Source organism: Hypomesus nipponensis, chromosome 12 (genome assembly GCF_054491055.1).
Source record: "Hypomesus nipponensis isolate SF chromosome 12, ASM5449105v1, whole genome shotgun sequence".
Lineage (NCBI taxonomy): Eukaryota > Metazoa > Chordata > Actinopteri > Osmeriformes > Osmeridae > Hypomesus > Hypomesus nipponensis.
In genome coordinates, this window is record NC_140372.1 from 1,508,574 (window position 1) to 1,534,011 (window position 25,438).

The window sequence follows — 25,438 nt, forward strand, 5'->3', positions numbered from 1 at the left end:
TGATCAATATATTTGGTTGGGCTTGAGTGTATCTAGATCATCCATTCCCAACCTTTTCCACTGTGCGGCCTACTTGCATAACTCATATTATGCGGCCGCCCAACACACCCGTTCACTTCATTTGCGCTAATCACACGTTTAACAACACCACGGGAGCCAAACAGTTCGCTTTCACGGCAAAATATATTTGAGCAATCAAATAAGACAAAGTGTCCGTCATTGCCACAGTAAGCACACATTGTAGAGAGAGGTAACCTGCGTAACTACCACAGCCAGACCTAGAACTTCCGGTGAAGTTAGAAACTTGACTTTCAATAACCATAACAGGTTATGTTAGCTAACCCTTAGCTATTTCTCTCTTAACACTACACTCAGATTGTGCAGGTCTCCCTAACAGAGATAACAGGTCGCCCTCACGGAGATAACAGGTCACCCTAACAGAGATAACAGGTGGCCCTCACGGAGATAACAGGTCACCCTAACAGAGATAACAGGTTGCCCTCACGGAGATAACAGGTCACCCTAACAGAGATAACAGGTCGCCCTCATGGAGATAACAGGTCACCCTAACAGAGATAACAGGTGGCCCTCACAAAGATAACAGGTCACCCTCATGGAGATAACAGGTCGCCCTCATGGAGATAACAGGTCGCCCTCATGGAGATAACAGGTCACCCTAACAGAGATAACAGGTGGCCCTCACAAAGATAACAGGTCACCCTCATGGAGATAACAGGTCGCCTCCCGGAGATAACAGGTCGCCCTCACGGAGATAACAGGTCGCCCTCACGGAGATAACAGGTCGCCCTCACAGAGATCTCTCCCATTTCCATATGGCAGATTTTTGTCAGAAACTGAGACATGATACATTACATTACCCATAGGGAACATACATGACGGACTAAGCTGATAGATAATTGAGTATATTATAATGTAGCTAAATATTGTTAGCTAACTAGCCTAGCTAACATTACTGCTCAAATCCTAGATAGCGAGAACGAGCCTCGCTACAATAGTTACTTTTAGATAAACCTTATCTTTGTAATTGTCGATGTAGCTCGAAATGTACAAATTGACCCCTGTTTCCCTCTTACTTGAAGGGCAGCAACATAAACTCCCATGTACATCATTAATTGTCATTTTGGGAAGACCGGCAAAAGACCAGCATTTCGTGTTTGAAAACGTAACTCCGGAAGTTGTTGAATTGGCTTATGCAATATGCGGAAGTGATGCAAACATAGTGAGAGTAAACATGCCAAGCGTAACTATTGGCGTTTCGGTCATGATGAATTAAAGGCAAAATTTCATTTTAAAATTAGTAAGAATAATAATAATCATTTACCAACTGTGTATATAAATATTTTGATATTTATTCATTTTTCATACTTGAGTTTTCATTGGTTTGGTGGCCCATCTGTATTACCCTGACTAGCGGACTAGTGGGCCGCGGTTAGTTCACATGAGTCCACTCTCAATAATTTTCTTTCCATCATATGTATCCTATGTATCTGGATGGGTTTATCGCCAATATGTATTTAATGCAGTATATCGTAATATATATCCTACTGCATCGGACTACTTCGCAGTAACTTCGTCGCTTTAGTCGAAAACCACTGATGCTTTTGAAATGTCAGTGACGTATCCGCACTTCCTGTTACAACGTGCAAACATGGCGGCTTCCAGAGGGAGAACAGTGGGGTCTCTTATCTGGAGATGTGGGAGTCGCTGTAACAATGGCAACATCGTCTCATCCAGCCTGAGTAGTCAGGTAATTTCAGTCGTTTGATGCATAAAGTCGCTATTGATATACGAAAATATCCGCCCAGCTTTGAGCGCGTTGTTGCAGCGAGACCGTGAGAGCATGTCCTTGAATAAGGCTAGCTAGCACACTAGCAAGCTGTCAAACTAATCTCAGTAAGCAGAACTGTATGAATATGTTTACACTGTGTGTGCCCATTTCACGGCACGAGTCTTGCATACGGTAGTGTAAGATGTGTAGCTAACACACAATCGAGTTAGCTAGCTAAATAATGCAAACATTGTAGTGGTTGTGCTAGCGTCTTCAGCCTTTCTTGCTTGCACAACTTTAATTTGAATGATATTCATGGACACAGCCGTCTTTGAAATGCTACACCTTAAAAAGGAAGTCTATTGTAATCATATAAATATAGCAGTATGTACTGTTGGAGATCAGAGATATTCAATGTTAAATGTGTTGTGTCCGCGTCAGGTGAAAGTGTTCGGTAGGCAGGTGAGCCTGAGCGCTGCGGTTCACAGGAAGAACCTGGCGGCAGCGGGGCCGGAGAAGTTCTCCGAGGAGTTCATTAAGAAGCAGGTGGAGGAGTTCAACATCGGCAAACGACACCTGGCCAACATGATGGGAGAGGACGTAGAGAACTTCACCCAGGCAGACATTGATGTAAGATAATACGATGTATGATTATTATCAAGAGACCTTAGGAGCTTTGTGTGCTAGGCTGCTGGAAGGGAAGAGAATCAGGCTGGTATGTGCCTCTGCCTGGTGTCCTATGGAAACTACAAAACAAACTGAACACTTGTGAATGCAAAGTTAGCCAACAAGTTCAAAGAGAAGTATTAGCCTCTGAATTATTCTGAATACATTTTAATTGGAAGTGTGTTGACAGTAAAAGGAAAAAACTACAAATCATTTTTTTTTTGCATAATTGCGTCTTTAATGAAGATGCTAAAATGCCACATGCAGTTATAGTGTAGTAGCGGTATCAAGTGTGTTGCTCTGGCCGAGCAGGGAGAGCTCTCTGCTGTCAGGGAGCAGCTGTGGTCATACACACCCCAACCAGCAGGGGCCAGCACTGTGTAATCTGCTATTAGCAACGCTCTCAACAACACACACACACACTCACCAGGACGTGCACACTCACACTAAGAAGACACACACTCTTACTGACTCACAGAGACACACACACAACCTACATGTTTTATTCATTTCAGAAGGCAAAATGCATTATCTCCGATTGTCACCCTCATTTAGTTAAATGTCCCATTCTGCTGTGTTTGGTCCCCAAACTCCCTCTCACCTAATGAAGAGAGATGTTAGTCCCAGCCTGGATAAGCAGAAGTGACGGCCAGCAGCAGAGAAACCCGCCTCTCTAACTAGGGAGGGAGACACCAGCCTCTCTAACTAGGGAGGGAGAGACCAGCCTCTCTAACTAGGGAAGGAGAGACCAGCCTCTCTAACTAGGGAGGGAGAGACTAGCCTCTCTAACTAGGGAGGGAGAGACCAGCCTCTCTAACTAGGGAGGGAGAGACCAGCCTCTCTAACTAGGGAAGGAGAGACCAGCCTCTCTAACTAGGGAGGGAGAGACCAGCCTCTCTAACTAGGGAGGGAGAGACCAGCCTCTCTAACTAGGGAAGGAGAGACCAGCCTCTCTAACTAGGGAGGGAGAGACCAGCCTCTCTAACTAGTGAGGGAGAGACCAGCCTCTCTAACTAGTGAGGGAGAGACCGGCCTCTCTAACTAGTGAGGGAGAGACCAGCCTCTCTAACTAGGGAGGGAGAGACTGTCCTCCATCTCCACACTAACCTCCCTCCTTCCATCCCTGCTCTAAGAGTGCTGAGGAAGCAAAGGAGAAAAAGTTTCAAAATTTGGGAGGGAGGAGGGGGGGAGCAGACTGGCTGGGTGAGAGTGACACCACCTACCAGTCCCCGCACACACACACACACACACACACACACACACACACACACACACATCATCGGAAGAGACATCCATCTGTGGCCTGGACGCGCGAGCGCACATACACACACCTGCAGACACACCGGTCCTGTCAGCCGTGCCATCTGCAGGCCTGTAATGACCTGGCAGCGCTGCATGCTGGGCTGAACTCAGGATGAACTGTTGCTTGTCCTCTAGTCTACTTCCTGTCCTCTAGTCTACTTCCTGTCCTCTAGTCTACTTCCTGTCCTCTAGTCTACTTCCTGTCCTCTAGTCTCCTTTCTGCTTCCAGACAAAAGGCAGGCAGGAGGGAGATAGATAGATAGATAGATAGATAGATAGATAGATAGATAGATAGATAAGGAGGGTAAGAGGGAGAAAGTGTGTGTGTGTGGGGTGCAGGTATGTTTCTGTGACTGTATGACCATCTGTTAAACTATTAAATTGTTGAATGTTGTATTTACAGAGGAGTATAGCATATCTCTTCCCCTCAAGTCTGTTTGATAAGAAAGCAAGACCACTGATGAAGGTGAGTTCCTCTACCCCTCTCTCCCTTTCTCCTCTCTCGCTCTCCTTTCTCCTTCTCTCTCTCTTTCTTTATCTCCCTCTCTCCCTCCTTCTCTCCATCTCTCTTAAGGATTCCTCCTTGGGGTGTACAGTTAAGTGATTAATGAGCTGCCTGTGTCTTTGTTAACCAGCATCCAGATGAAATATTTCCAAGACAACGAGGCAAGTCTTGTTACCTTCCAAACTTAAATTGTTTTAATATGACTTTATATACTCGGCACTTATACACCTCTGGTTCATATATCAGTAGATGCCAGTGTTAGTTTCTCACAAAGCAGAGCATTTTCTAGCCAATAAGCTTGGTTTCCGTGTCCTCCCTCTAGCTGTCCAGTGGGGAGCGGATAGGCGGCCTTTCCACTTCCTGTTCTACACTGGAAAGCAGTCCTACTACAACCTGATGCATGTTAGTATTGGCTGTCAGAGTCTCAGCCTCCATCCTCTGTCCCAGCCTCACCCCAGCCTCCATCCTCTGTCCCAGGACCAGCCTCACCCCAGCCTCACCCCAGCCTCACACCTAGCCTCACCCCAGTGTCACTCCCAGCCTCCATCTTCTGTCCCAGCCCCAGCCTCACTCCTTGCCTCATACTCACCACCAGCCTCACCCCTGCCTCCATCCTCTGCACCAGTCCCCAGCTTCAGCCTCTAGTGGCCTCTGTTCTGCTGAGAGTGGCCTCAGAGAGAGCTGCTGTCAGACCCCATTACACACACCAGAGAGCAGCTGAACATGGGGGGGGGGGGGGGAGGGGAGGGGGGGGGAGGGGAGAAGGGAAAGGGATGTGGTGGTGGGGGGGGGGGGACCCCTGCCACTACTATAGCTCCTCTCGATTGAACAAGGAACCCTCTCTCTCCCCTCACCCCCCCTCTCCTCTTACCCCCTCTCTCTCCTCTCACCCCCTCTCTCCTCACCCCCTCTCTCTCCCTTCACCCCCTCTCTCCCCTCACCCCCTCTCCCCCTCTCTCTCCTCACCCCCTCTCTCTCCCCTCACCCCCTCTCTCCCCTCACCCCCTCTCCCCCTCTCTCCCCTCACCCCCTCTCCCCCTCTCTCTCCTCACCCCCTCTCTCTCCCCTCTCCCCCTCTCTCCCCTCACCCTCTCTCTCCCCTCACCCCCTCTCTCTTCTCTCTCTCCCCTCACCCCCTCTCTCTTCTCTCTCTCCTCTCACCCCCTCTCTCTCCCTCTCTCTCCTCTCACCCCTTCTCCTTCTCTTGTCAACGTTCACTCCTCCCATCCTCTGTTTTCCATCTTGGTTGACCTTGGGCATCTCCTCTGTAGATAAGAGGTGTGTGTTTGTGTGTGTGTGTGTCAGGAAGGCACGCCTCCCATGTGCCCTGCAGCAGAGTGCCCCCTGCTGTTGGTTTAAATATGTTTAGTTCTGGCTGCCTCTTTCTCCTCCTTCCCTCTCTTTACCCCTCACCCCCTCTCACCTCCTTCCCTCTCTTTACCCCTCTCTCTCCTTACTTCTTCTGTCACCCTTCTCACACACACACACCCTCTCTCACATACACACACACACACACACACACTCACACACACATCCTTCAAACTAGATCTCTTCTCTGTGGCTGGCGTCTTGTATGAGCTGGCCCTGTGCTATTCTGAGGTGTTCTGCCATCTTGTCAGGCTAGTGTTCTCCTCCATGCCTCTTTTTTCAGATTGTCTATTACCCTTTTTCTTTTTCTGTGATGAAAATTGCTTTTTTTTCTTGATGTTTGCTTTCGTGGCAGAGTGGTGGTGGATTAGAGGCACTCTATCAGGAAGGAATTAAACATCTGGGGAATAATTGACGGGGAAATGAGTTCCCACACCCAGGACTGTGGCTCAGGACGTGACCCGAATGCCTGCCTCTGTCCGCCTGCCTCTCTCTGCCTGCCTCTCTGTCTGCCTGCCTCTCTCTGTCTGCCTGCCTCTCCCTGTCTGCCTGCCTCTCTCTGTCTGCCTGCCTCTCCCTGTCTGGCTGCCTCTCCCTGTCTGGCTGCCTCTCCCTGTCTGGCTGCCTCTCCCTGTCTGCCTGCCTCTCCCTGTCTGCCTGCCTCTCCCTGTCTGCCTGCCTCTCCCTGTCTGCCTGCCTCTCCCTGTCTGCCTGCCTCTCCCTGTCTGCGTCTCTCTGCCTGCCTCTCTCTGCCTGCCTCTCTCTGCCTGCCTCTGTCTGCCTGCTTCTCCCTGTCTGCCTGCCTCTCCCTGTCTGCGTCTGTCTGCCTGCCTCTCTCTGCCTGCCTCTCTCTGCCTGCCTCTCTCTGCCTGCCTCTCCCTGTCTGCCTCTGTCTGCCTGCCTCTATCTGCCTGCCTCTCTCTGTCTGCGTCTGTGTGTCTGCCTCTCTGTCTGCCTCTCTCTGTCTGCCTGCCTCTCCCTGTCTGCCTGCCTCTCCCTGTCTGCGTCTGTCTGCCTGCCTCTCTCTGCCTGCCTCTCCCTGTCTTCGTCTCTCTGTCTGCCTCTCTCTGTCTGCCTCTCTCTGTCTGCCTCTCTGTCTCTCTCTCTGTCTGCTTCTGTCATTGTCTGCCATCCCCCAGCATCTCTCCTCAGCCTCAGGGAGGGGTGTTGTGGGGGGTGTGTGTGTGTGTGGGGGGGCGATGGGGTGTGGGGGCGACGGGGGGCAGGGAGGGAGGGGGCCAGGGAGTGTTGTATGTTACAACTCCAGCACCAACCTCAATTCAATTTCCCCACCTAATTAAATCCAGCCGGGGATGAGGACAAATATGGCATCTCCTTCCATAACAAACAAAAGAGCGCATGTGTGTGTGTGTCTGCGTGTGTGTAGGACACCTTTGCCAGGGTGCTGGCTGCAGAGAAGCAGCAGGATCGCCTGAGGGCCAGGAGTCTGCTTCCAGAACCATCCAAAAAAAGGTGAGTGACAACAGTGTGTTTGAGAGGTATGCCCTGGCACCCTGTCTGTGTGTAGGGGAAGGGGGGGTGCGTCTTGACTAAAAGTGTGTGTGTGTTGACAGCTCTCTGGGCGGTAGCAGGTGGCTGTTTAAGGAGGAGCTGGAGGAGCTGCTGGTGGAGACCATCTCTGATTACGATGTAAGATCACTGCCGCTAATGCTGCTTTGCAATGTTATTAAATGCTGCTTTCATTTTAATATTACTTTGACAATTCTTGCTCTGATTTAACCCATAGAGTCGAATAACTGTCATTCTATTTGTATTGGCATTATATGGTTCATGCTAATAGGGTTTAGTTTCCCATCTTCCTTTAAACCATAGGATAATTAGTTTAGGTTGTTTGGCCAATATTTAACCCCCTACAGTTTACACTCCTGCTCGCTCTCGATGAGTGTCTGCTAAATGACTTAATGTAGCTTCACACTCCTGCTAGCTTTACACTCCTGTTAGCTTTACACTCCTGTTAGCTTTACACTCCTGCCAGCTTTACACTCCTGTTAGCTTTACACTCCTGTTAGCTTTACACTCCTGTTAGCTTTACACTCCTGTTAGCTTTACACTCCTGTTAGCTTTACACTCCTGTTAGCTTTACACTCCTGTTAGCTTTACACTCCTGCTAGCTTTACACTCCTGTTAGCTTTACACTCCTGCCAGCTTTACACTCCTGTTAGCTTTACACTCCTGTTAGCTTTACACTCCTGCCAGCTTTACACTCCTGTTAGCTTTACACTCCTGTTAGCTTTACACTCCTGTTAGCTTTACACTCACTCCTGCTAGCTTTACACTCACTCCTGCTAGCTTTACACTCCTGTTAGCTTTACACTCCTGTTAGCTTTACACTCCTGCTAGCTTTACACTCCTGCTAGCATTACACTCCTGCTAGCTTTACACTCCTGCTAGCTTTACACTCCTGCTAGCATTACACTCCTGCTAGCTTTGCAGCTGAATAACCTTACTAATGGTACAGTTAACTCTGTCACCACTAGATGGTATCGTCAAGGACAAATTAATTGAAGAAGCAGTTTAGGCTGTGTCCAGGCAATGACCTGTCTGTATGTGTGTCCCTGTGTGTGTGCGTCTCTAGTACCAGCGTTTCCTGCAGCTGGTGATGCGTTTGCAGGAGAGAGGAAGCAGCACTGAGGAGGACTTCCTGCTCAGCCTGCGCCGACGCCTGGAGGTCCAGTCCAGCCGGCAGGAAGTCCCCACCCTGCAGGTGGACGAGCAGGGACACACATACAGCACTGCTGAGGGTACACACACACACACACAGCACTGCTGAGGGTACACACACACACACACTCTCACACACACACACAGCACTGCTGAGGGTACACACACACACACACACACTCATACAGCTTGAACAACAGTATTGTGACCCAGACTGAATACATAATTTCCTGTGTTTCAGGAAGGAGGAAGTCAGCGATGGGCTCGGTGGTGCTGACAGACGGAGGCTCCGGTGATGTCGTCATTAACGGCTCCCGCTGTCACCACTACTTCCCTGTCCTGCAGGACCGGTACGCTGGGGGTAGAACAGTGTGTGTGTATCCTGTGTTTGTGATGTCATTCTCCCACTCTAAGATGCGAGTCTTGTTGTAGTTCCAACAGCAGTGTTGAGAGCTCTGGCTGTATAATCTGCTAGAGGAGGTAATTACACAGGTGAATGAGTGTGTGCGTCTTTGTGCGTGTGTATCCTGTGTGTGTGTGTGTGTGCTGTCACTTCAGCCCAGTGCAGGACTAATTGGACATGAAGGGTGATGTTCGACAGTGTCAGCACAGGTCTTTCAGCCTGGGACACTGCAACACACACTAGACACACACACATGACAGAACACAAACTAGACACACAACACGAGGCACACAAATACTAGTAAGTCTAAGCTTGTCTTTCTGATTCTTGCTGAGTCAGAAGACAGTTGTGTGGCTGTAACACTGGCCCCTCCCCTCCCCAGAGAGCAGCTGATGTTCCCCCTGGTCTTCACGGGGGTGTTGGGGCGCTTCGACGTGCGCTGTAGCGTTGCCGGGGGCGGCCACTCCAGCCAGGCAGGGGCGCTGCGTCTGGCACTGTCCCGCGCTCTGCTCAGCTTCCTGTCCCAGGGCCAGGTGGAGAACATGAGACAAGGTAAACACATCCTGTCCCAGGTAAACACTTCTAGTCCCAGGGCCATGTGAACACTTCCTGTCCCAGGGCCATGTGAACACTTCCTGTCCCAGGGCCAGGTGAACACTTCCTGTCCCAGGGCCAGGTGAACACTTCCTGTCCCAGGGCCAGGTGAACACTTCCTGTCCCAGGGCCAGGTGAACACTTCCTGTCCCAGGGCCATGTAAACACTTCCTGTCCCAGGGCCAGATGAACACTTCCTGTCCCAGGGCCAGATGAACACTTTCTGTCCCAGGGCCAGGTGAACACTTCCTGTCCCAGGGCCAGGTGAACACTTCCTGTCCAAGGGCCATGTGAACACTTCCTGTCCCAGGGCCATGTGAAAACTTCCTGTCCCAGGGCCATGTGAACACTTCCTGTCCCAGGGCCAGGTGGAGGACATGAGACAAGGTGTCACTGAGTCTCTACTTCTACTTGAGGATCAAAGTGCTTTGAAACAAGCCAGGAGATGTTTGATATTGCAGACAAATAGACTAGAAGAACACAAGATGCATACTAGATATAAACATTTAGTATGAAGAAGACTAATATAAAATAAACATAAAATAAAATGGCTTAATGAGACAGAATCAGGTTGAAAATCCTATATACAGAAGTGATGCTTCAGTTGGATTTGTTTTGATTTTCACTTTCCTGTCTCTTGTCTCCTTGGGCATCCTCCCCCCTGTTGCCTGGCAGCCGGGCTGCTGACCCCTGACCCCAGAGTGAGGGAGAGGAAGAAGCCAGGACAGGAAGGAGCTCGCAGGAAGTTCACCTGGAACAAACGCTGAAGGAGGAGTGAAAACAACAAGATTCTCATTAACAGAAATAGACAGAACAATGAAATGTCTTAACTAGGCTGGATATACAGACCATTACTGATGATTATCACCTGTGCTGATGGACAATTTAAGAAGACAGTTCATTGAAACGTCCATAATAAATGTTTTGCTTTGTCAAACAAGTGGCTGAAGTGAGACGTACCTGCGTGCACCCGTCTGTCATGTGACGACATATTTCACATGTTGTAATGTGCTTCCGCCGCCACATGAGGGCGCTATACTACAAAGAAAGGCGGCCACTTGCACATGTTAAAAATAAAATACTGTTTTCCACAGAATGCTGGAGTTGCTTGGTCTGTTTTATGGCCAACATGAACATGAACGGCATAAAATAAAACCAGTAAGAAGTTTTTCGAGATGCTTCCATCTTCCTTAACTGTTTGTGACCAAAAAAGGTTTCTGCCGTTTTGGACACGAGCGCTGTCCAGGTGCTGAAAAGCCGGTAAGAACGTTTGTTCACGTGACATGGGCTTTCCTGTCTACAAACGAACTGGACTCCTGTGAAGGAAACGTTAACCTCGGGATGGCGACAGTTTATTTGAATTTCATTTTTACGTTTGGTAAAAAATAAACGTTTTCCCATTACATTTGTCAGGTTTGTTATTGCGCCGTCTTCCTGCTCAGCGTCGTAGATTATAACGTTTTACCAGAAAGATCTTAACAAGATTACTCCGCCCACACATGTACAGCCCTGTTCCGGCCAACGGAATACCTATTAGGTGTGTGTAACATACAGAAGAATTCTGGTATTAAAAAATGGTGCCACACTAATACCTACAAATAAAAATGGATCCACCTAATCCTGTTGCTCACCTGATAACGGAGGAACTCGCAAATTGCCCCGTTTGGGAAATGGAGATGTCCTAATATCTGATTGGACGGCATGCTGTTGATTGGCACATGAGGACGCGAGGCACCAGCTTACAACCGAATTACCGATACCGAAATCACAGTGAGAGTCACGGAGGGTAGCTTACCCCGTCCTCCATTTCAGTGAGAAAAATCTAATATTTATTATTCCAGTCATTCTTGATGGATGCTGCGGTGCTAACCCTTCAGATGATGACTGATGTCGACTGCAACAGCAACGCCGTTAACGCAGAGCTCGAGGTGGTGAAGTTGCAGCAGCTCGTTCGGAAACTAGAAAAGCAAAACGAGCAGCTAAGGGCGAGCGCGGTGAACGATTGCTCCACGAGTCCCCCAATCCAAACCACCTCACAAGCCTGCATACTAGACAGCAGGCCCGTCTCGGGGGGGTACCGTCTCCCGCTGACAGCCCTGCTGTGCCAGTCCTCCTGCCCGGCAGACAATTCTTTCCAGTATTTTCTTCCGCATTCCGCTGCTGATGCCACGGTTGAAGCTCAGGGCGGTGAGGACGAGCCCACGGTTCTGGACGAGGTGGCGCTGCTGGATCTGGATTCCATGTTCTCCCTTGACAAGTCTGAAGATTCCTGGTAAGGTTGTCCTAAACATTGTATTTGTAGACAACTCATCCCTATGACAAGTGAAACATGACGTCTCGTTAATTCATCGAATTTCTAAGATGGGCTACCATCTGCAATCAGTTTTTTATTTCCAGTGTTTAATTGGCGTTCAATAAAAAAAAAAAACTTTTGAAGCTACAAGTGCTTGAGCTTATAACCACACGTGATTGAGCTGTGAGTGATGCAATCTATAAACAACAATACTCAAGCCGGTGAGAAGTCTAATGAAACAGTCTTATTCAAAAGCAGAGGCACAGGAACTAACTTTATAGAGGCCACAGTCACCATCACAGTCATAGTCAGTCACCACTCTGAGAAACAACATGAACATGTAAACATGCTGTTTGGTTTGGGCAGAGCCTGTCAGCCAGCTCACCTCCTCCCTCCTCTACCTCTCACCTCCTCCCTCCTCTACCCTCCTCCCTCCTCTACCTCTCACCTCCTCCCTCCTCTACCTCTCACCTCCTCCCTCCTCTTCCTCTCACCTCCTCTCCCCCCTCCCTGCAGGCTGTATGTGTCAGCGAGGGCCAGGCCGTGGCAGCGCCCCCTGTTGTCTCCCCAGCAGTGGTGCAGGCAGGTGCTGGACGGGCTCAGAGGGGAGGGGTCCAGACGCTCCCGGTGTCTCAGGCAGGCCCCAGGTACGAGCACACACCTGTACACACCTGGACACACCTGGACACCTGTATACCCACAACTTACCTGTACACCTAGAACAGGATGTCCAATCATTTAAGCGCATGCAAGGTGTGTATGTGTGCGTGACTTGATATTTCTAAGCAAGTGAGGGAGGAAGTGATACTTACTAGCGATGGGATGACACCGGTGATGATCACCTCCATCCAGCTGGTTAACCTACGCACGCTAACACTGTGGGCCTGGTCTGGAACAAAAGCAGGTTTTCTGACTGCTGAAACAGCTAGGGAGACAGCCCCACTGATGCTTGAAGACGAGTAGTTTGGTTTCAAGTAACTCATGAAACATCTTTAAACTGGAGGTGAGATGGAAGTGAGATGATCAAGTACAGTCAGAGCTTGGGAAAGAAAAGGGAGGGAGTGAGAAGTATAGAGAGAGAGACGGAGAGAGAAAGAGGAGAGTGCTGACAGGGTAGGTGACTGAGGTGGTGTAACCATCTGACAGGATTAGTGAGGTATAACTGTCCAACTCCTGTCTATTTTAGACTGCTGGGGGAAGGACATGATCGACCTGCCAGACACAGTCACATCAAATGACACAACACTGTCTTTACACAGCCCCCACCTCCTCTCCTCCCTCTCCACCTCCTCTCTACCTTCTCTCCTCCCTATCCACCTCCTCTCCTCCCTCTCCACCTCCTCTCCTCCCTCTCCACCTCCTCTCCTCCCTCTCCACCTCCTCTCCTCCCTCTCCACCTCCTCTCCTCCCTCTCCACCTCTTCTCCTCCCTCTCCACCTCCTCTCCTCCCTCTCCACCTCTTCTCCTCCCTCTCCACCTCCTCTCCTCCCTCTCCACCTCTTCTCCTCCCTCTCCACCTCCTCTCCTCCCTCTCCACCTCCTCTCCTCCCTCTCCACCTCCTCTCCTCCCTCTCCACCTCCCCTCCTCCCTCTCAACCTCCTCTCCTCCATCTCCACCTCCTCTCCTCTCTTTCCACCTCCCTCTCCACCTCCTCTCCTCCCTCTCCACCTCCTCTCCTCCCTCTCCACCTCCTCTCCTCCCTCTCCACCTCCCCTCCTCCCTCTCAACCTCCTCTCCTCCATCTCCACCTCCTCTCCTCTCTTTCCACCTCCCTCTCCACCTCCTCTCCTCCCTCTCCACCTCCTCTCCTCCCTCTCCACCTCCTCTCCTCCCTCTCCACCTCCTTTCCTCCCTCTCCACCTCCTCTCCTCCCTCTCCACCTCTTCTCCTCCCTCTCCACCTCCTCTCCTCCCTCTCCACCTCCTCTCCTCCTTTTCCACCTCCTCTCCTCCCTCTCCACCTCCTCTCCTCCCTCTCCACCTCCTCTCCTCCCTTTCCACCTCCTCTCCTTTCCTCCCTCTCCACCTCCTCTCCTCCCTCTCCACCTCCTCTCCTCCCTCTCCACCTCCTCTCCTCCCTCTCCACCTCCTCTCCTCCCTCTCCACCTCCTCTCCTCCCTCTCCACCTCCTCTCCTCCCTCTCCACCTCCTCTCCTCTCCTCCCTCTCCACCTCCTCTCCTCCCTCTCCACCTCCTCTCCTCTCCTCCCTCTCCACCTCCTCTCCTCCCTCTCCACCTCCTCTCCTCCCTCTCCACCTCCTCTCCTCCCTCTCCACCTCCTTTCCTCCCTCTCCACCTCCTCTCCTCCCTCTCTCCTCCCTCTCCTCTCCTCTCCTCCCTCTCCACCTCCTCTCCTCCCTCTCCACCTCCTCTCCTCCCTCTCCACCTCCTCTCCTCCCTCTCCACCTCCTTTCCTCCCTCTCCACCTCCTCTCCTCCCTCTCCACCTCTTCTCCTCCCTCTCCACCTCCTCTCCTCCCTCTCCACCTCCTCTCCTCCCTTTCCACCTCCTCTCCTCCCTCTCCACCTCCTCTCCTCCCTCTCCACCTCCTCTCCTCCCTCTCCACCTCCTCTCCTCTCCTCCCTCTCCACCTCCTCTCCTCCCTCTCCACCTCTTCTCCTCCCTCTCCACCTCCTCTCCTCCCTCTCCACCTCCTCTCCTCCCTCTCCACCTCCTCTCCTCCCTCTCCACCTCCTCTCCTCCCTCTCCACCTCCTCTCCTCTCCTCCCTCTCCACCTCCTCTCCTCTCCTCCCTCTCCACCTCCTCTCCTCCCTCTCCACCTCCTCTCCTCCCTCTCCACCTCCACTCCTCCCTCTCCACCTCCTCTCCTCCCTCTCCACCTCCTCTCCTCCCTCTCCACCTCCTTTCCTCCCTCTCCACCTCCTCTCCTCCCTCTCTCCTCCCTCTCCTCTCCTCTCCTCCCTCTCCACCTCCTCTCCTCCCTCTCCACCTCCTCTCCTCCCTCTCCACCTCCTCTCCTCCCTCTCCACCTCCTCTCCTCCCTCTCCACCTCCTCTCCTCCCTCTCCACCTCCTTTCCTCCCTCTCCACCTCCTCTCCACCTCCTCTCCTCCCTCTCCACCTCCTTTCCTCCCTCTCCACCTCCTCTCCTCCCTCTCTCCTCCTTCTCCACCTCCTCTCCTCCCTCTCTCCCTCCTCTCTCTACCACTACCAGGTCCGGTCGCCATGGTAACCGTCTGTACATGAAAGGACTGTGTTGTTCCTTGATGCCAAGCAGCTTTGCTTCTCCCTGACAGCCCCCTCTGTCTCATACACACACTCTGCACACACACACACTCTGCACACACACACACACACACACACACTCTGCACACACACACACTACACACACACACTCTGCACACACACACACACTACACACACACACACTCTGCACACACACACACTACACACTCACACCGTATAAAGGGACATTATGTACTTCTTTTAGCAGCTGTGTATTGATGCTCTCTGTGACCCTAACCCTAACCCTCTGTGACCCTGACCCTCTGTGACCCTAACCCTCTGTGACCCTGACCTCTCTGTGACCCTGACCTCTCTGTGACCCTGACCTCTCTGTGGGTTCTTCCTCCTTCATGTTTACTCTGCTTGTGTTTGTCCTTTAGTACATCTCCTCTCTCTGACAATCGCTGATGAGGTGTGTGCGAGTGTGCATGCATGAGTGAGACTGTGTGTGTGAGAGAGAGAGTGATGCTGTTCCTGGTGCTGGTCTAGGATGAGTTGGATTGAGCTGTGTGTGAATGCAGCCCAGTGTCTCAGTCTGAACACAGATGTGTGTGTGTGTGTGTACAGCAGACGTTGTTGCTCAGTGCTGCTTTATGACTCTAGAGTGAGGTAAGTGTACGCGAGTCAGAGAGCACTGACTGCAGTGTGTGTGTGTGTGTGTGTGTGTGTGTGTGTGTGTGTGTGTGTGTGTGTGTGTGTGTGTGTGTGTGTGTGTGTGTGTGTGTGTGTGTGTGTGTGTGTGTGTGTGTGTGTGTGTGTGTGTGTGTGTGTGTGAGGTCAGATATGAGCACCCTTGTTTCCCCCATCCACTGAGCCCTGCCACACACAAACACAGCCCTGCTGACAAGGTGCTTGTGGGTTAACATAATCCACTCCTGGGATTATTTTCAATGGTCACATGGACATAATCATGCATACCATTCACACTCTGGTTGCTTGTCACCACTTGAACTGAGTTTACAGATCAGTTCAAATTATATCAGATAAAAAGTCTCTCTCCTCCATAGACAGTCACACATCAAGAGTAGATTAAAACGATGTTGAGACACTGATATCCAGGGTTCTCCTTAGTGCTGTCAGTTGGTGCATGTTAGTTCAGGCAGTCATCAAGAGCAGACATCTCCATATTATCTCACGGTGTTCATTGTGATCAAAAGAACACAGAAAATAACACACATGATGGCAGGACAGACCCTGTGCATGTTAGGGGAGGGGGTACACATGATATCAGGTGAACAAACGGCCTGATATCATCTGTATCCTAGGCAGCCCGTTTGAGTTGAGATGGCATGCTAGGATACTGCTTACAAGTTTCAACCATGCTGGTCACACGATGGAGGTTCAGTGTTCAATGATGGTTGAAATATGAAGTGATGCTTTGTTTGTCCTCTCAGTTCCCTCCCCTCTCCACCCCCTCCTCCTCACCTCCCTGAGTCCCATGGTGACGGATCCTGAGAGAGCTTCCTCCTTCCTCCCTCAGCCCACCAGTAAGATCCCTGACCCTCCTGGCTCTGCCCTCTCCTCCTCTCCTTCTCTCCTCCTCTCCTCCTCTTTTGTCATACAAAATTCCATAATGCTATTGTTTTAAGTTTTATTGCTTTGCGCAGATGGTCATCACGCTGAGCAGGAGGCAGACTGCATCTCCCTGGGTTACAAGCTGCAGGACCTGACTGATGTCCAGGTGATGGCTCGCCTGCAGGAGGAGAGTGAGTCCCCTAGTAACCATAGCAACCCTGGTCTCTCTCTGGTCTCTCTCTGGTCTCTCTCTCTCTCTCTCTCTCTCTGTCTGAGATCAGAAGGAGCTACGAGAGCCACTCTGTGTTCCAGAGTTGAGGACTGGCAGGAACAGTGACCTGATCTAAGCTCCAGCTGATTGATGTCTGACAGCTGTGAGAGCTGTGGTGGGGTGATGATGATGTCATTGTGGTGGGGGTGATGATGATGTCATTGTGGTGGGGGTGATGATGATGTCATTGTGGTGGGGGTGATGATGATGTCATTGTGGTGGGGGTGATGATGATGTCATTGTGGTGGGGTGATGATGATGTCATTGTGGTGGGGGTGATGATGATGTCATTGTGGTGGGGGTGATGATGATGTCATTGTGGTGGGGGTGATGATGATGTCATTGTGGTGGGGGTGATGATGATGTCATTGTGGTGGGGGTGATGATGATGTCATTGTGGTGGGGGTGATGATGATGTCATTGTGGTGGGGTGATGATGATGTCATTGTGGTGGGGTGATGATGATGTCATTGTGGTGGGGTGATGATGATGTCATTGTGGTGGGGTGATGATGATGTCATTGTGGTGGGGTGATGATGATGTCATTGTCTACCTGTGCAGAACAGTCATCCAGAGTGCAGGTGATTTGGTTTCAGGGTTTCTGAACTTCCAGGAAGTTGTTCTTTCTGACTGTTTCTCTGTTCTGCCCTTCCTAACATTACCTTTTATTTGATTACATGTTAACTACTGTTTAACTCACTACTACATTGTTTAAACTTTTTTTTGCTCACAAGACCTCCGAGCTCATCGTTACTTCAGCTTTATTAACCCCCGGAGGTGACACTAACTGTGTGCATGGGTGGTGTGTGTGTGTTTGCCTGTGTGTGTGTGTGTTTGCCTGTGTGTGTGTTCGCTCGTCCCCCCTCCCCCAGGTCTCCGTCAGGACTATGCCTCCACCTCCATCACTCGGAGCAGCTCCAGTTTCTGCTTCCAGTTCAGCCAGCAGGGGGAGCCCCACCTGCAGGGGGAGGAGGAGGAGCAGGAGCAGGGCTCCAGGAAGCCTGGCCTCCCCCACTCCCACACGTTCTCCAGCCTCCCAGACTGGGTTAGGGTAGACTGGCGCAGAAGCATCTCCAACCCCCAGTGCCCCTCCTCTGGGTCCTCCCAGCCCAGCCCCCCCTCCAGCCCCTGCTCACCCCAGCAGCTGGCCTTCAGGCCTGGGTCAGGTGAGCAGGAAAGGCCCATGCTTCTGCTCATGGTTATTGAAGGCCTACATGTTTCTTTCAGAACTGAAATATGACATCTCTCTGTAAATGTTTATCTGCTGTATATATTAACGCAACATTTGACAACTGTCCTCAATGACCTCCATGTTCCTAGAGCAGCCAGGGTCCTCTCAGCAGATATACACATAATAGATATCCAGTAGATATAGATCTATGTAGAGGATATCTGGAGGCGTAGGGGCAGAGCTGACAAGGGGCAACTAAAAGGATAACTTGAAATGTTCCATTCATGCAGAATTCCTGTGTGTGTGTGTTTGTTCCTTCCTGTTTAGATAAGCTGCGTCGGAGCATGCCCAGCCTGGTCAGAGTTCCCAGCATGCCTAGCGTGCCCAACCCAGCCAATCACACATGCTCTCCTTCTCAGCTCAGGAATAGTCAGAGCTTTGACTCGTCCAATGGGCTCGCCCGACTGCAGGCCTGCAGTGAGTACCTTCCCCCTGTATTGTCACATGTAACAAACAAACACCACATTAAGCAAACATAGTTTAGCCTTGCATCTGTGAGCTATCACAGCACCACCTAGTGGCTGCTGTACTGATGGCACAGCTTGACATAGTGGATACTGTACTGTACGGATGGCACAGCGCCACCTAAAGGCCTCTACATAGAGCTGTCTCCTATCTACTCTGCAGAGCAGTAATGTGTGTTTGTGTGGCAGCATCCCCGGCCCAGAGCGTTGGCAACATCGGGGCGTTGTCGCGGCAACCCCTCAAAGCTACGGCGTACGTCAGCCCCACTGTCAAGGGTTCCGTTGCCATGCCAACCTCCGCCAGCCTGCAGTCTCTGATCCCTAACAAGGCCACGCCCCCTCGTAGCTCCCTGCCACGCCCCGCCTCCTTTGTAGGCTCCGCCTCCCGCAGCAGGACCAGCCAACCAGCACGCAGGTAGGCCACAAAATGCAATTTTACATTTTCATATTTTTACCGCCACTTTTATCCAAAGCAAAAGACGGATAGTGCGTATACAGTTGTAGTCTAGGGTTAGGGTTAGTGTAGCTCATGCAGTGTAGCTCATGCTGTAGGTTTGTTGGTTAGAGGTGATAGAGATAGAATGATCTGTATTACACAGCCACAGTGCAAAGTAACCACATCTCAGCTACCAGGCATCGTGCATAGTAGCCACATCCCACATCTCTGCTATATGAACGTGTATCATTATCATTATTTAAAGGGGGTCTGATCACCACGGTTATGTTCAGAGTGAGAATGTCTATGATCTGTGTTGGGTGACTGTGTTTGGTATTGACTGTGTGGGGTGACTGTGTTTGGTATTGACTGTGTGGGGTGACTGTGTTTGGTATTGACTGTGTGGGGTGACTGTGTTTGGTATTGACTGTGTGGGGTGACTGTGTTTGGTATTGACTGTGTGGGGTGACTGTGTTTGGTATTGACTGTGTGGGGTGACTGTGTTTGGTATTGACTGTGTGGGGTGACTGTGTTTGGTATTGACTGTGTGGGGTGACTGTGTTTGGTATTGACTGTGTGGGGTGACTGTGTTTGGTATTGACTGTGTGGGGTGACTGTGTTTGGTATTGACTGTGTGGGGTGACTGTGTTTGGTATTGACTGTGTGGGGTGACTGTGTTCTCGTCCAGTTTACTGACGCCTCCCAAGAGTCTGTCGGCCCTCAGTGCACTTCCAGACAGGAGCTGGAGAGACGGCTGCTACTGACTCACCCACGAGATGCCCCCCCCTGCTGGACTCACCCAGGAGATGCCCCCCTGCTGGGGTCAGGGTCCGGGTCAGGGTTCGCCCCCTGCTGGGGTCAGGGTCAGGGTCAGGGTTAGCCCCCTGCTGGGGTCAGGGTCCGGGTCAGGGTCTGGGTCTGGGTCTGGGTCTGGGTCAGGGTTAGCCCCCCCCTGCTGGGGTCAGGGTCAGGGTCCGGGTCAAGGTCTGGGTCAGGGTTAGCTCCCCCCTGCTGGGGTCAGGGTCAGGGTCTGGGTCAGCCCCCTGCTGGGGTCAGGGTCAGGGTCTGGGTTCACCCCCTGCTGGGGTCAGGGTCAGGGTCTGGGTCAGCCCCCTATGCACCTCAGGGTGTCGACCTGCCTCCTGGTGTCCAGGAGGAGAGAAGAAGGACTGACGGACACAAACGTTTCAGGACAAACAGGAGGAAAGACATGGTGCTAAACACTGTTTCAGGTGTGGGGATCTGGACATAGCACCTATTTACAGGCAGTGTGTGTGTTTGGGTGTGTGTTCATTCCACAGCTGTTTAATTCAGCCTGCACCTCTAGGTCTGCTCCTTGGTGGAATGTTGTGCAATACCCCCTCTGGGCTATAGCTGACCTGAGACCTGTTCATACTGGGGTATAGCTGACCTGAGACCTGTTCATACTGGGGTATAGCTGACCTGAGACCTGTTCATACTGGGGTATAGCTGACCTGAGACCTGTTCATACTGGGCTATAGCTGACCTGAGACCTGTTCATACTGGGCTATAGCTGACCTGAGACCTGTTCATACTGGGCTATAGCTGACCTGAGACCTGTTCGTACTCTCCTAACCTCAGATGTTCTTTCCTACTTAAACTGATTAATAACGATGCTTTCTCCTGGGGGAGAAGCAGTAAGATGCTGCTAAAATTAAATCCCTCCCTGTTATCGGGGTGTATTAGGTTGAATTTTTACTAACTAGATTTGTGTTTGTATATACAAACAAAAACATATATATTTATTACTAATACCATATTAAATAGGAAGGAGCATTGTGAAAATGCTTATTGATGCAATATTCTGGGTTTTCAATATGAAACTCTGGAACCAAATAAGTGTGTTTACAAAATGTATGACTAAACACAAGTGACTAAGTTGTTTTGAATTGTAACACTTTTTAAACGACAAAGATTTAATACTGAATGGAATATTTGTAATTGTTGCACCAGTAAAATGAACGGAGTTTTTATTTGATTTGTGATTACACGTTCTGTTCTTGGTTTGAGGAGCACTGAATGGATTAATTAGGATGAATTCTTGTAGCATTTGATCACATTGTGTTTGAAAGGGTTATGCGTGTTAAAAAATAGTCTACTTAGATTAGTTTATGCCACATTTCAGAATCTCACCCCAACACTTTTGGTTACTATATTTAATTGAAAGAGTGTATGATCTCAAAGCAACTTGAATAAAGATGTTTTAATAATTTCACTTATCTTTTATGGAAGCCTATTTTGTATTTTATCTATCACAATTAAAAGGGTTTGAATGAAACAATGGAGATTCATTATTTGGATATTAATTCCCTGATTATTTTCAATACATCTTCATTAGTTTAATTTATGTATTATTTTAGCCGGGTTCTATGGCCTTTAAACGATGAAGGGAAATAACATATGTTCATAAATATTACGGCGACATCAAAGTTGAGTGAATATTCCCAACCACACGTTATACCATCAAAAAGTCTGTTCCCATACCGGGAGTCGAACCCGGGCCGCCTGGGTGAAAACCAGGAATCCTAACCGCTAGACCATATGGGAGGTCTTAAAAGCCAGAGAATGTATACGATTTTAAATAATCATAGCATAAAACATTGGTTTTTAATATTTTTTTCCCAGCACTATCCTCATTATGTGTTTTTAGTTGTCGTTTTTTTCATTCACGATATTTATTTGCAAAGATTTGAGGGCAATCATTTGTCTGTATCTGCGAGGGTGACGTATCCACCTCTACCTTTTTTAATCGGCCCATACAATTTACGTCATCATAAATGGACACGGTGTTCATGTTGTTAGCATAAAGTGCTTATTAGATGTTCCAAGGTTTCTTTTATCCCATTTTATCTAATCCAAATCAACTATGTGAGTATGGAGTTCTATAGCTGAACTATTCAGCCCTCGTTGTATAACTAACGGCTTAGTTAGGCTACTACTAATCAGCTATAAAACAAACCACTGTGTGCTGCGTCCGTTTACAAAGCTAGTCAGTTTGGGTTAATGGTAAACCGGTTTGTCAGGTCAGAGGTGTTTCTCTATTTTTGATTGTCGTGTTATTATCCCATTACATTGTTGTATATTTCAGGGCTGATTATTGGAAATCCCAGCCGAAGAAATTTTGCCAGTACTGCAAATGTTGGATAGCTGACAACAAACCTGTGAGTAACGTGAAACATTTGTGATTGGTCTTTTTCTCCTCTGTTTTACTCGAAAATGCTCCATCATGTCGTTTACTGGCTTTGTGGTCAAACGAATAATAATAATTTTGGTACTTGAAGGATGAGCCGCCTGTCCCGTTGATAACATGCGCTCTTTTACTGTCCCGATGATAACATGCGCTCTTTTACTGTCCCGATGATAACAAGCGCTCTTGTGTTTCTGTCTCGATGCAGAGTGTTGACTTCCACGAAAGAGGGAAGAACCACAAAGAAAATGTTGAGCTCAAAATTGCAGAGGTGTGTGCTACTGTTGTATTCACATATTCCGCTCTTCATTTCATTTCACAATACAAATGTTATACTCACATCCTAGACATTGCAGATATGGCAGTTGAGTAGCAACTTAGATACACTGAATGATCAGTAGAGTGTGGATGTGATACAGTCCCAGTTTGTCTACTATGTTTGGAATCAGCAGGATTGCCACTCTCTCAGGCTGTTGTTCTACTGGTCAGTGATACATCTGGCCCCCTCTGCCCTCGCCCCCCTCCCTCCCTCTCTCCCTGCATGCAGATTAAGAAGAGGAGCCTTGACAAAGCGAAGCAGGAGGATCGCATGTCTAAAGAGTTTGCAGCCATGGAGGAGGCTGCACAGAAAGCCTATGAGGAGGACATGAGGAGGCTGGGAGTAGACCCAGGTAGATCTATAACATATACCTCTATACCACCAGAGGCTGGGAGGAGATAATTCAAATGAATGGTCATCATCATCAGGCTTTGGCAGAGCTTCATAACTACTCGGTACATCAATGTTGTTGTACAACTAAATGTTGTACTGTAGAGTACAGTCTATGTAGTCGTCCTTTATGACCTGGTTTATATTGTGTTTGTGTGTCTTGTACAGGACCCCCGGCCCAGACCAAGGCCCCAGCCCAGACCAAGGCCCCAGCCCAGACCAAGGCCCCAGCCCAGACCAAGGCCCCAGCCCAGACCAAGGCCCCAGCCCAGACCAAGGCCCCAGCCCAGACCAAGGCCCCAGCCCAGACTAAACCCCCAGGTCCAAAGAACAGGAAGGAGAAGCGTGCTGGGAAAGCCCGCCGTCCGGAGGGTCAGGCCCAGCTGGAGGGTCAGGCCCAGCTGGAGGGTCAGGCGTGGGTGGAGGGTCAGGCGTGGGTGGAGGGCCGCTCAGACGATGGGATGACTTACTACTACAACACACTGACTGGAGGTGAGCGTCAACAACACAGCTCCTCGGGAATACTGGATACATTTTACAGCCAACTAAGTCCCTGATTATAGAACTCAATACTCGATGGGCATCTAATAATAATAAAATAAGAGGCCTAAGATAAATAAGTGGGCCTCTGCTTGTTTCTCCACAGCCCGTTAACATGAACACAGATGTGTCCTAAGGAGGTGTCAGGCCTCAGTGCTGCCTTGTTGTGATTGTGTGTGTGTGATTGTTCTTTTCCTTTAAGAGTCAGGATGGGAGAGGCCTCAGGGATTCCAGGGAGAAAAATCTGCATCCAATGCCCAGCCAGGCCACAGTGAGGTACACACCACACCACACACACACAACACCACACCACACCACACCACACACACAACACCACACACACACACCACACCACACACACACCACACACACACACCACACATCCGCATAGCACAGCTCCAATACATTCATATTTTTTTATAGATTATTTTTCACTCATTTGCAGTGTGTATTTTATACTAGATAAATACTGTACATAAAAAAAAATACTTTAGGTTAAATTGTTTCATTTATACCTCGTGTTCTCTAAGTGTACTTGTATTAACGGTTAGAGGAGCCTGAAATTCAAACATTTCATCAATGTGTTGTGTTTCCTGTGAGTCAGGCCCCAGGCGTGTGGACAGAGGCGCTGAGTCCTGACGGGTACACCTACTACTACAACACAGAGACTGGAGGTCAGACATGCTCATATCCACACTACATCTCCTTTCAGATGGACTTTTATTCAAATGTGTTTCATCTACTCACATTTTACTATCCCCCTGCCTCTCTCTCTCTCCAATACACACACACCCAGAATCCAGCTGGGAGCGTCCAGCTGGCCTCCCCGCAGAAGGTTCAGGGAGCCGTGGAGAGCCGGAAGGCCAGGGGGAGGAGACGGGCTCCCAGCCAGGGAGCCTCCCAGGAGGGGAGGAGAGCTCCAGGCCGGCAGAGGCAGGGGACTCCACACAGGCCAGCATCAAGGTCAGCTTCAGGGTGAGTCCTCTCTCTCTCTCTGGTTCAAGACTCCTGCCAGAGGCTGACCAGACTAACCAGACTGTCTCTCCCCAGAAAAGACAAGAGGAGAATGAGTCTGGAGGGGGTGGAGGAGAGGAGGAGGATGGTGGTGGTGGTGGTAAGGAGGGAGATGGAAAAAGTAAAGAGGCTGTTGCGAAGGATGACCCTCCTGTTGCTAAGGAGGACCCTCCTGCTAAGAAGCCCAGGAAGCCGCTTACTCCCTATGGAGCCTGGGAACAGATCCAGGTGGAAGAGAACCCCTAGTAAGAACATCTCTACACCCTAACCTCTACCCCTCGACCCCTAACCTCTACCCTTTAACCCTTAACCTCTAGTAAGACTTTCTCTACCCCCTAACCCCAGTGAGACAATCTGCAATCCTGACCTGTACCCATACCTGGTCTGACTCTAGCCGTCTCTCTCCTGCAGTGAGAAGGTCGACCTGCAGCTGCCCCAGGTGGAGGGGGGCCCAGCCTCTGGGGGGCCCCCAGCCCCCGGCCGCCCCCCTGAGGCCAAACCCCGGTTCAAGGAGCGCACCATCACCTCCCTGGGGGCCCAGGGGGGCCCCGCCTCCTTTAGGAAGAGGAAGCCGGAGAACGTAAAAGCACGGAGCCTCCGGCAGAGAGACACGGACGACTGAGACAGACGTGTCGTCTGTACAGATGATGTAGGCTGGACTACAGGAGGGGAGACTACTCACACATAAACTCAACCCTGATTCAGGAGGTAAATCTGTTCCTAGCTGTGAACATGACCGACTTAACCTGTTCATACGCTGCATGTTCAACAGAGAATCAGTCCTGGAAACATTCTTAGTATGTCTCCCCTTCATGAAGTAATGTCTTGATTGTCGAGAGATTGGCTTCATCTAGAATATTCACCAGAGCGTACAAAATTCATAAAGACAATGATTTTCTTGTGTATTTTTTTACCTGAATACTTAATGTCTCTTATCAGTTTGATGTGTACTTGTCACATTTCCCTACATGAGGTAACTGGTCGCTCATCCTTGGTCTGTTTGATATAGATCTTGGAACTGAAGGTTTATGGGCGCAGTGTTTTCTACAGTATGATTGCGAGTGTCACTGAATAAACTTGAGTGGCTGGTGTATCCACAGTTACTCAGATGTTGTGTTGTTTATCTCGGACACGGTAGTAACAAACCAATTCCATTCAAGTATTTCAGTTGTGTTGTTTGAATCAGACACTTTTCATCACAC

At 50.0% G+C, this 25,438-nt stretch overlaps 3 protein-coding genes and 1 non-coding gene across 6 annotated transcripts; 3 read left to right on the forward strand and 1 right to left on the reverse strand.

Moving 5' to 3' along the window:
- The first annotated feature begins 1,615 nt into the window (after positions 1–1,615).
- mrps9 (mitochondrial ribosomal protein S9) lies at positions 1,616–10,405 on the forward strand. Its single transcript, XM_084668539.1, has 11 exons — positions 1,616–1,768; positions 2,231–2,419; positions 4,161–4,223; positions 4,393–4,423; positions 4,585–4,664; positions 7,018–7,103; positions 7,205–7,280; positions 8,227–8,392; positions 8,554–8,662; positions 9,098–9,267; positions 9,985–10,405. The coding sequence occupies exons 1-11, from the start codon at positions 1,628–1,630 to the stop codon at positions 10,074–10,076; spliced, it is 1,203 nt and encodes a 400-aa protein (XP_084524665.1). The 5' UTR covers positions 1,616–1,627; the 3' UTR covers positions 10,077–10,405.
- A 429-nt stretch (positions 10,406–10,834) lies between these two features.
- On the forward strand, positions 10,835–19,651 carry LOC146260590 (SLAIN motif-containing protein 1-like). The gene is made up of 8 exons (XM_084668538.1): positions 10,835–11,581; positions 12,119–12,249; positions 16,243–16,335; positions 16,456–16,554; positions 17,507–17,800; positions 18,133–18,282; positions 18,519–18,744; positions 19,454–19,651. Exons 1-8 carry the CDS (start codon positions 11,160–11,162, stop codon positions 19,527–19,529), a joined length of 1,491 nt encoding a protein of 496 aa, XP_084524664.1. The 5' UTR covers positions 10,835–11,159; the 3' UTR covers positions 19,530–19,651.
- Positions 19,652–21,261: 1,610 nt separating this feature from the next.
- trnae-uuc (transfer RNA glutamic acid (anticodon UUC)) lies at positions 21,262–21,333 on the reverse strand. The gene has a single exon. It is a non-coding gene; the product is annotated as a tRNA-Glu (tRNA).
- Positions 21,334–21,542: 209 nt separating this feature from the next.
- On the forward strand, positions 21,543–25,339 carry wbp4 (WW domain binding protein 4). 3 transcript variants are annotated; one of them, XR_014724786.1, is made up of 11 exons: positions 21,543–21,654; positions 21,875–21,947; positions 22,182–22,244; positions 22,521–22,644; positions 22,851–23,174; positions 23,425–23,498; positions 23,827–23,896; positions 24,019–24,197; positions 24,273–24,481; positions 24,648–24,944; positions 25,246–25,339. XR_014724786.1 is itself a non-coding variant. In XM_084668325.1 (10 exons), coding segments are annotated over exons 1-10 (1,329 nt in total). In that variant the 5' UTR covers positions 21,543–21,652; the 3' UTR covers positions 24,859–25,339. The 3 variants fall into 3 exon arrangements, 2 of the variants coding, with proteins under 2 accessions (XP_084524451.1, XP_084524452.1); XM_084668325.1 differs by having other exon boundaries at positions 24,648–25,339; XM_084668326.1 differs by having other exon boundaries at positions 24,019–24,185; positions 24,648–25,339.
- The last annotated feature ends 99 nt before the right edge of the window (positions 25,340–25,438 follow it).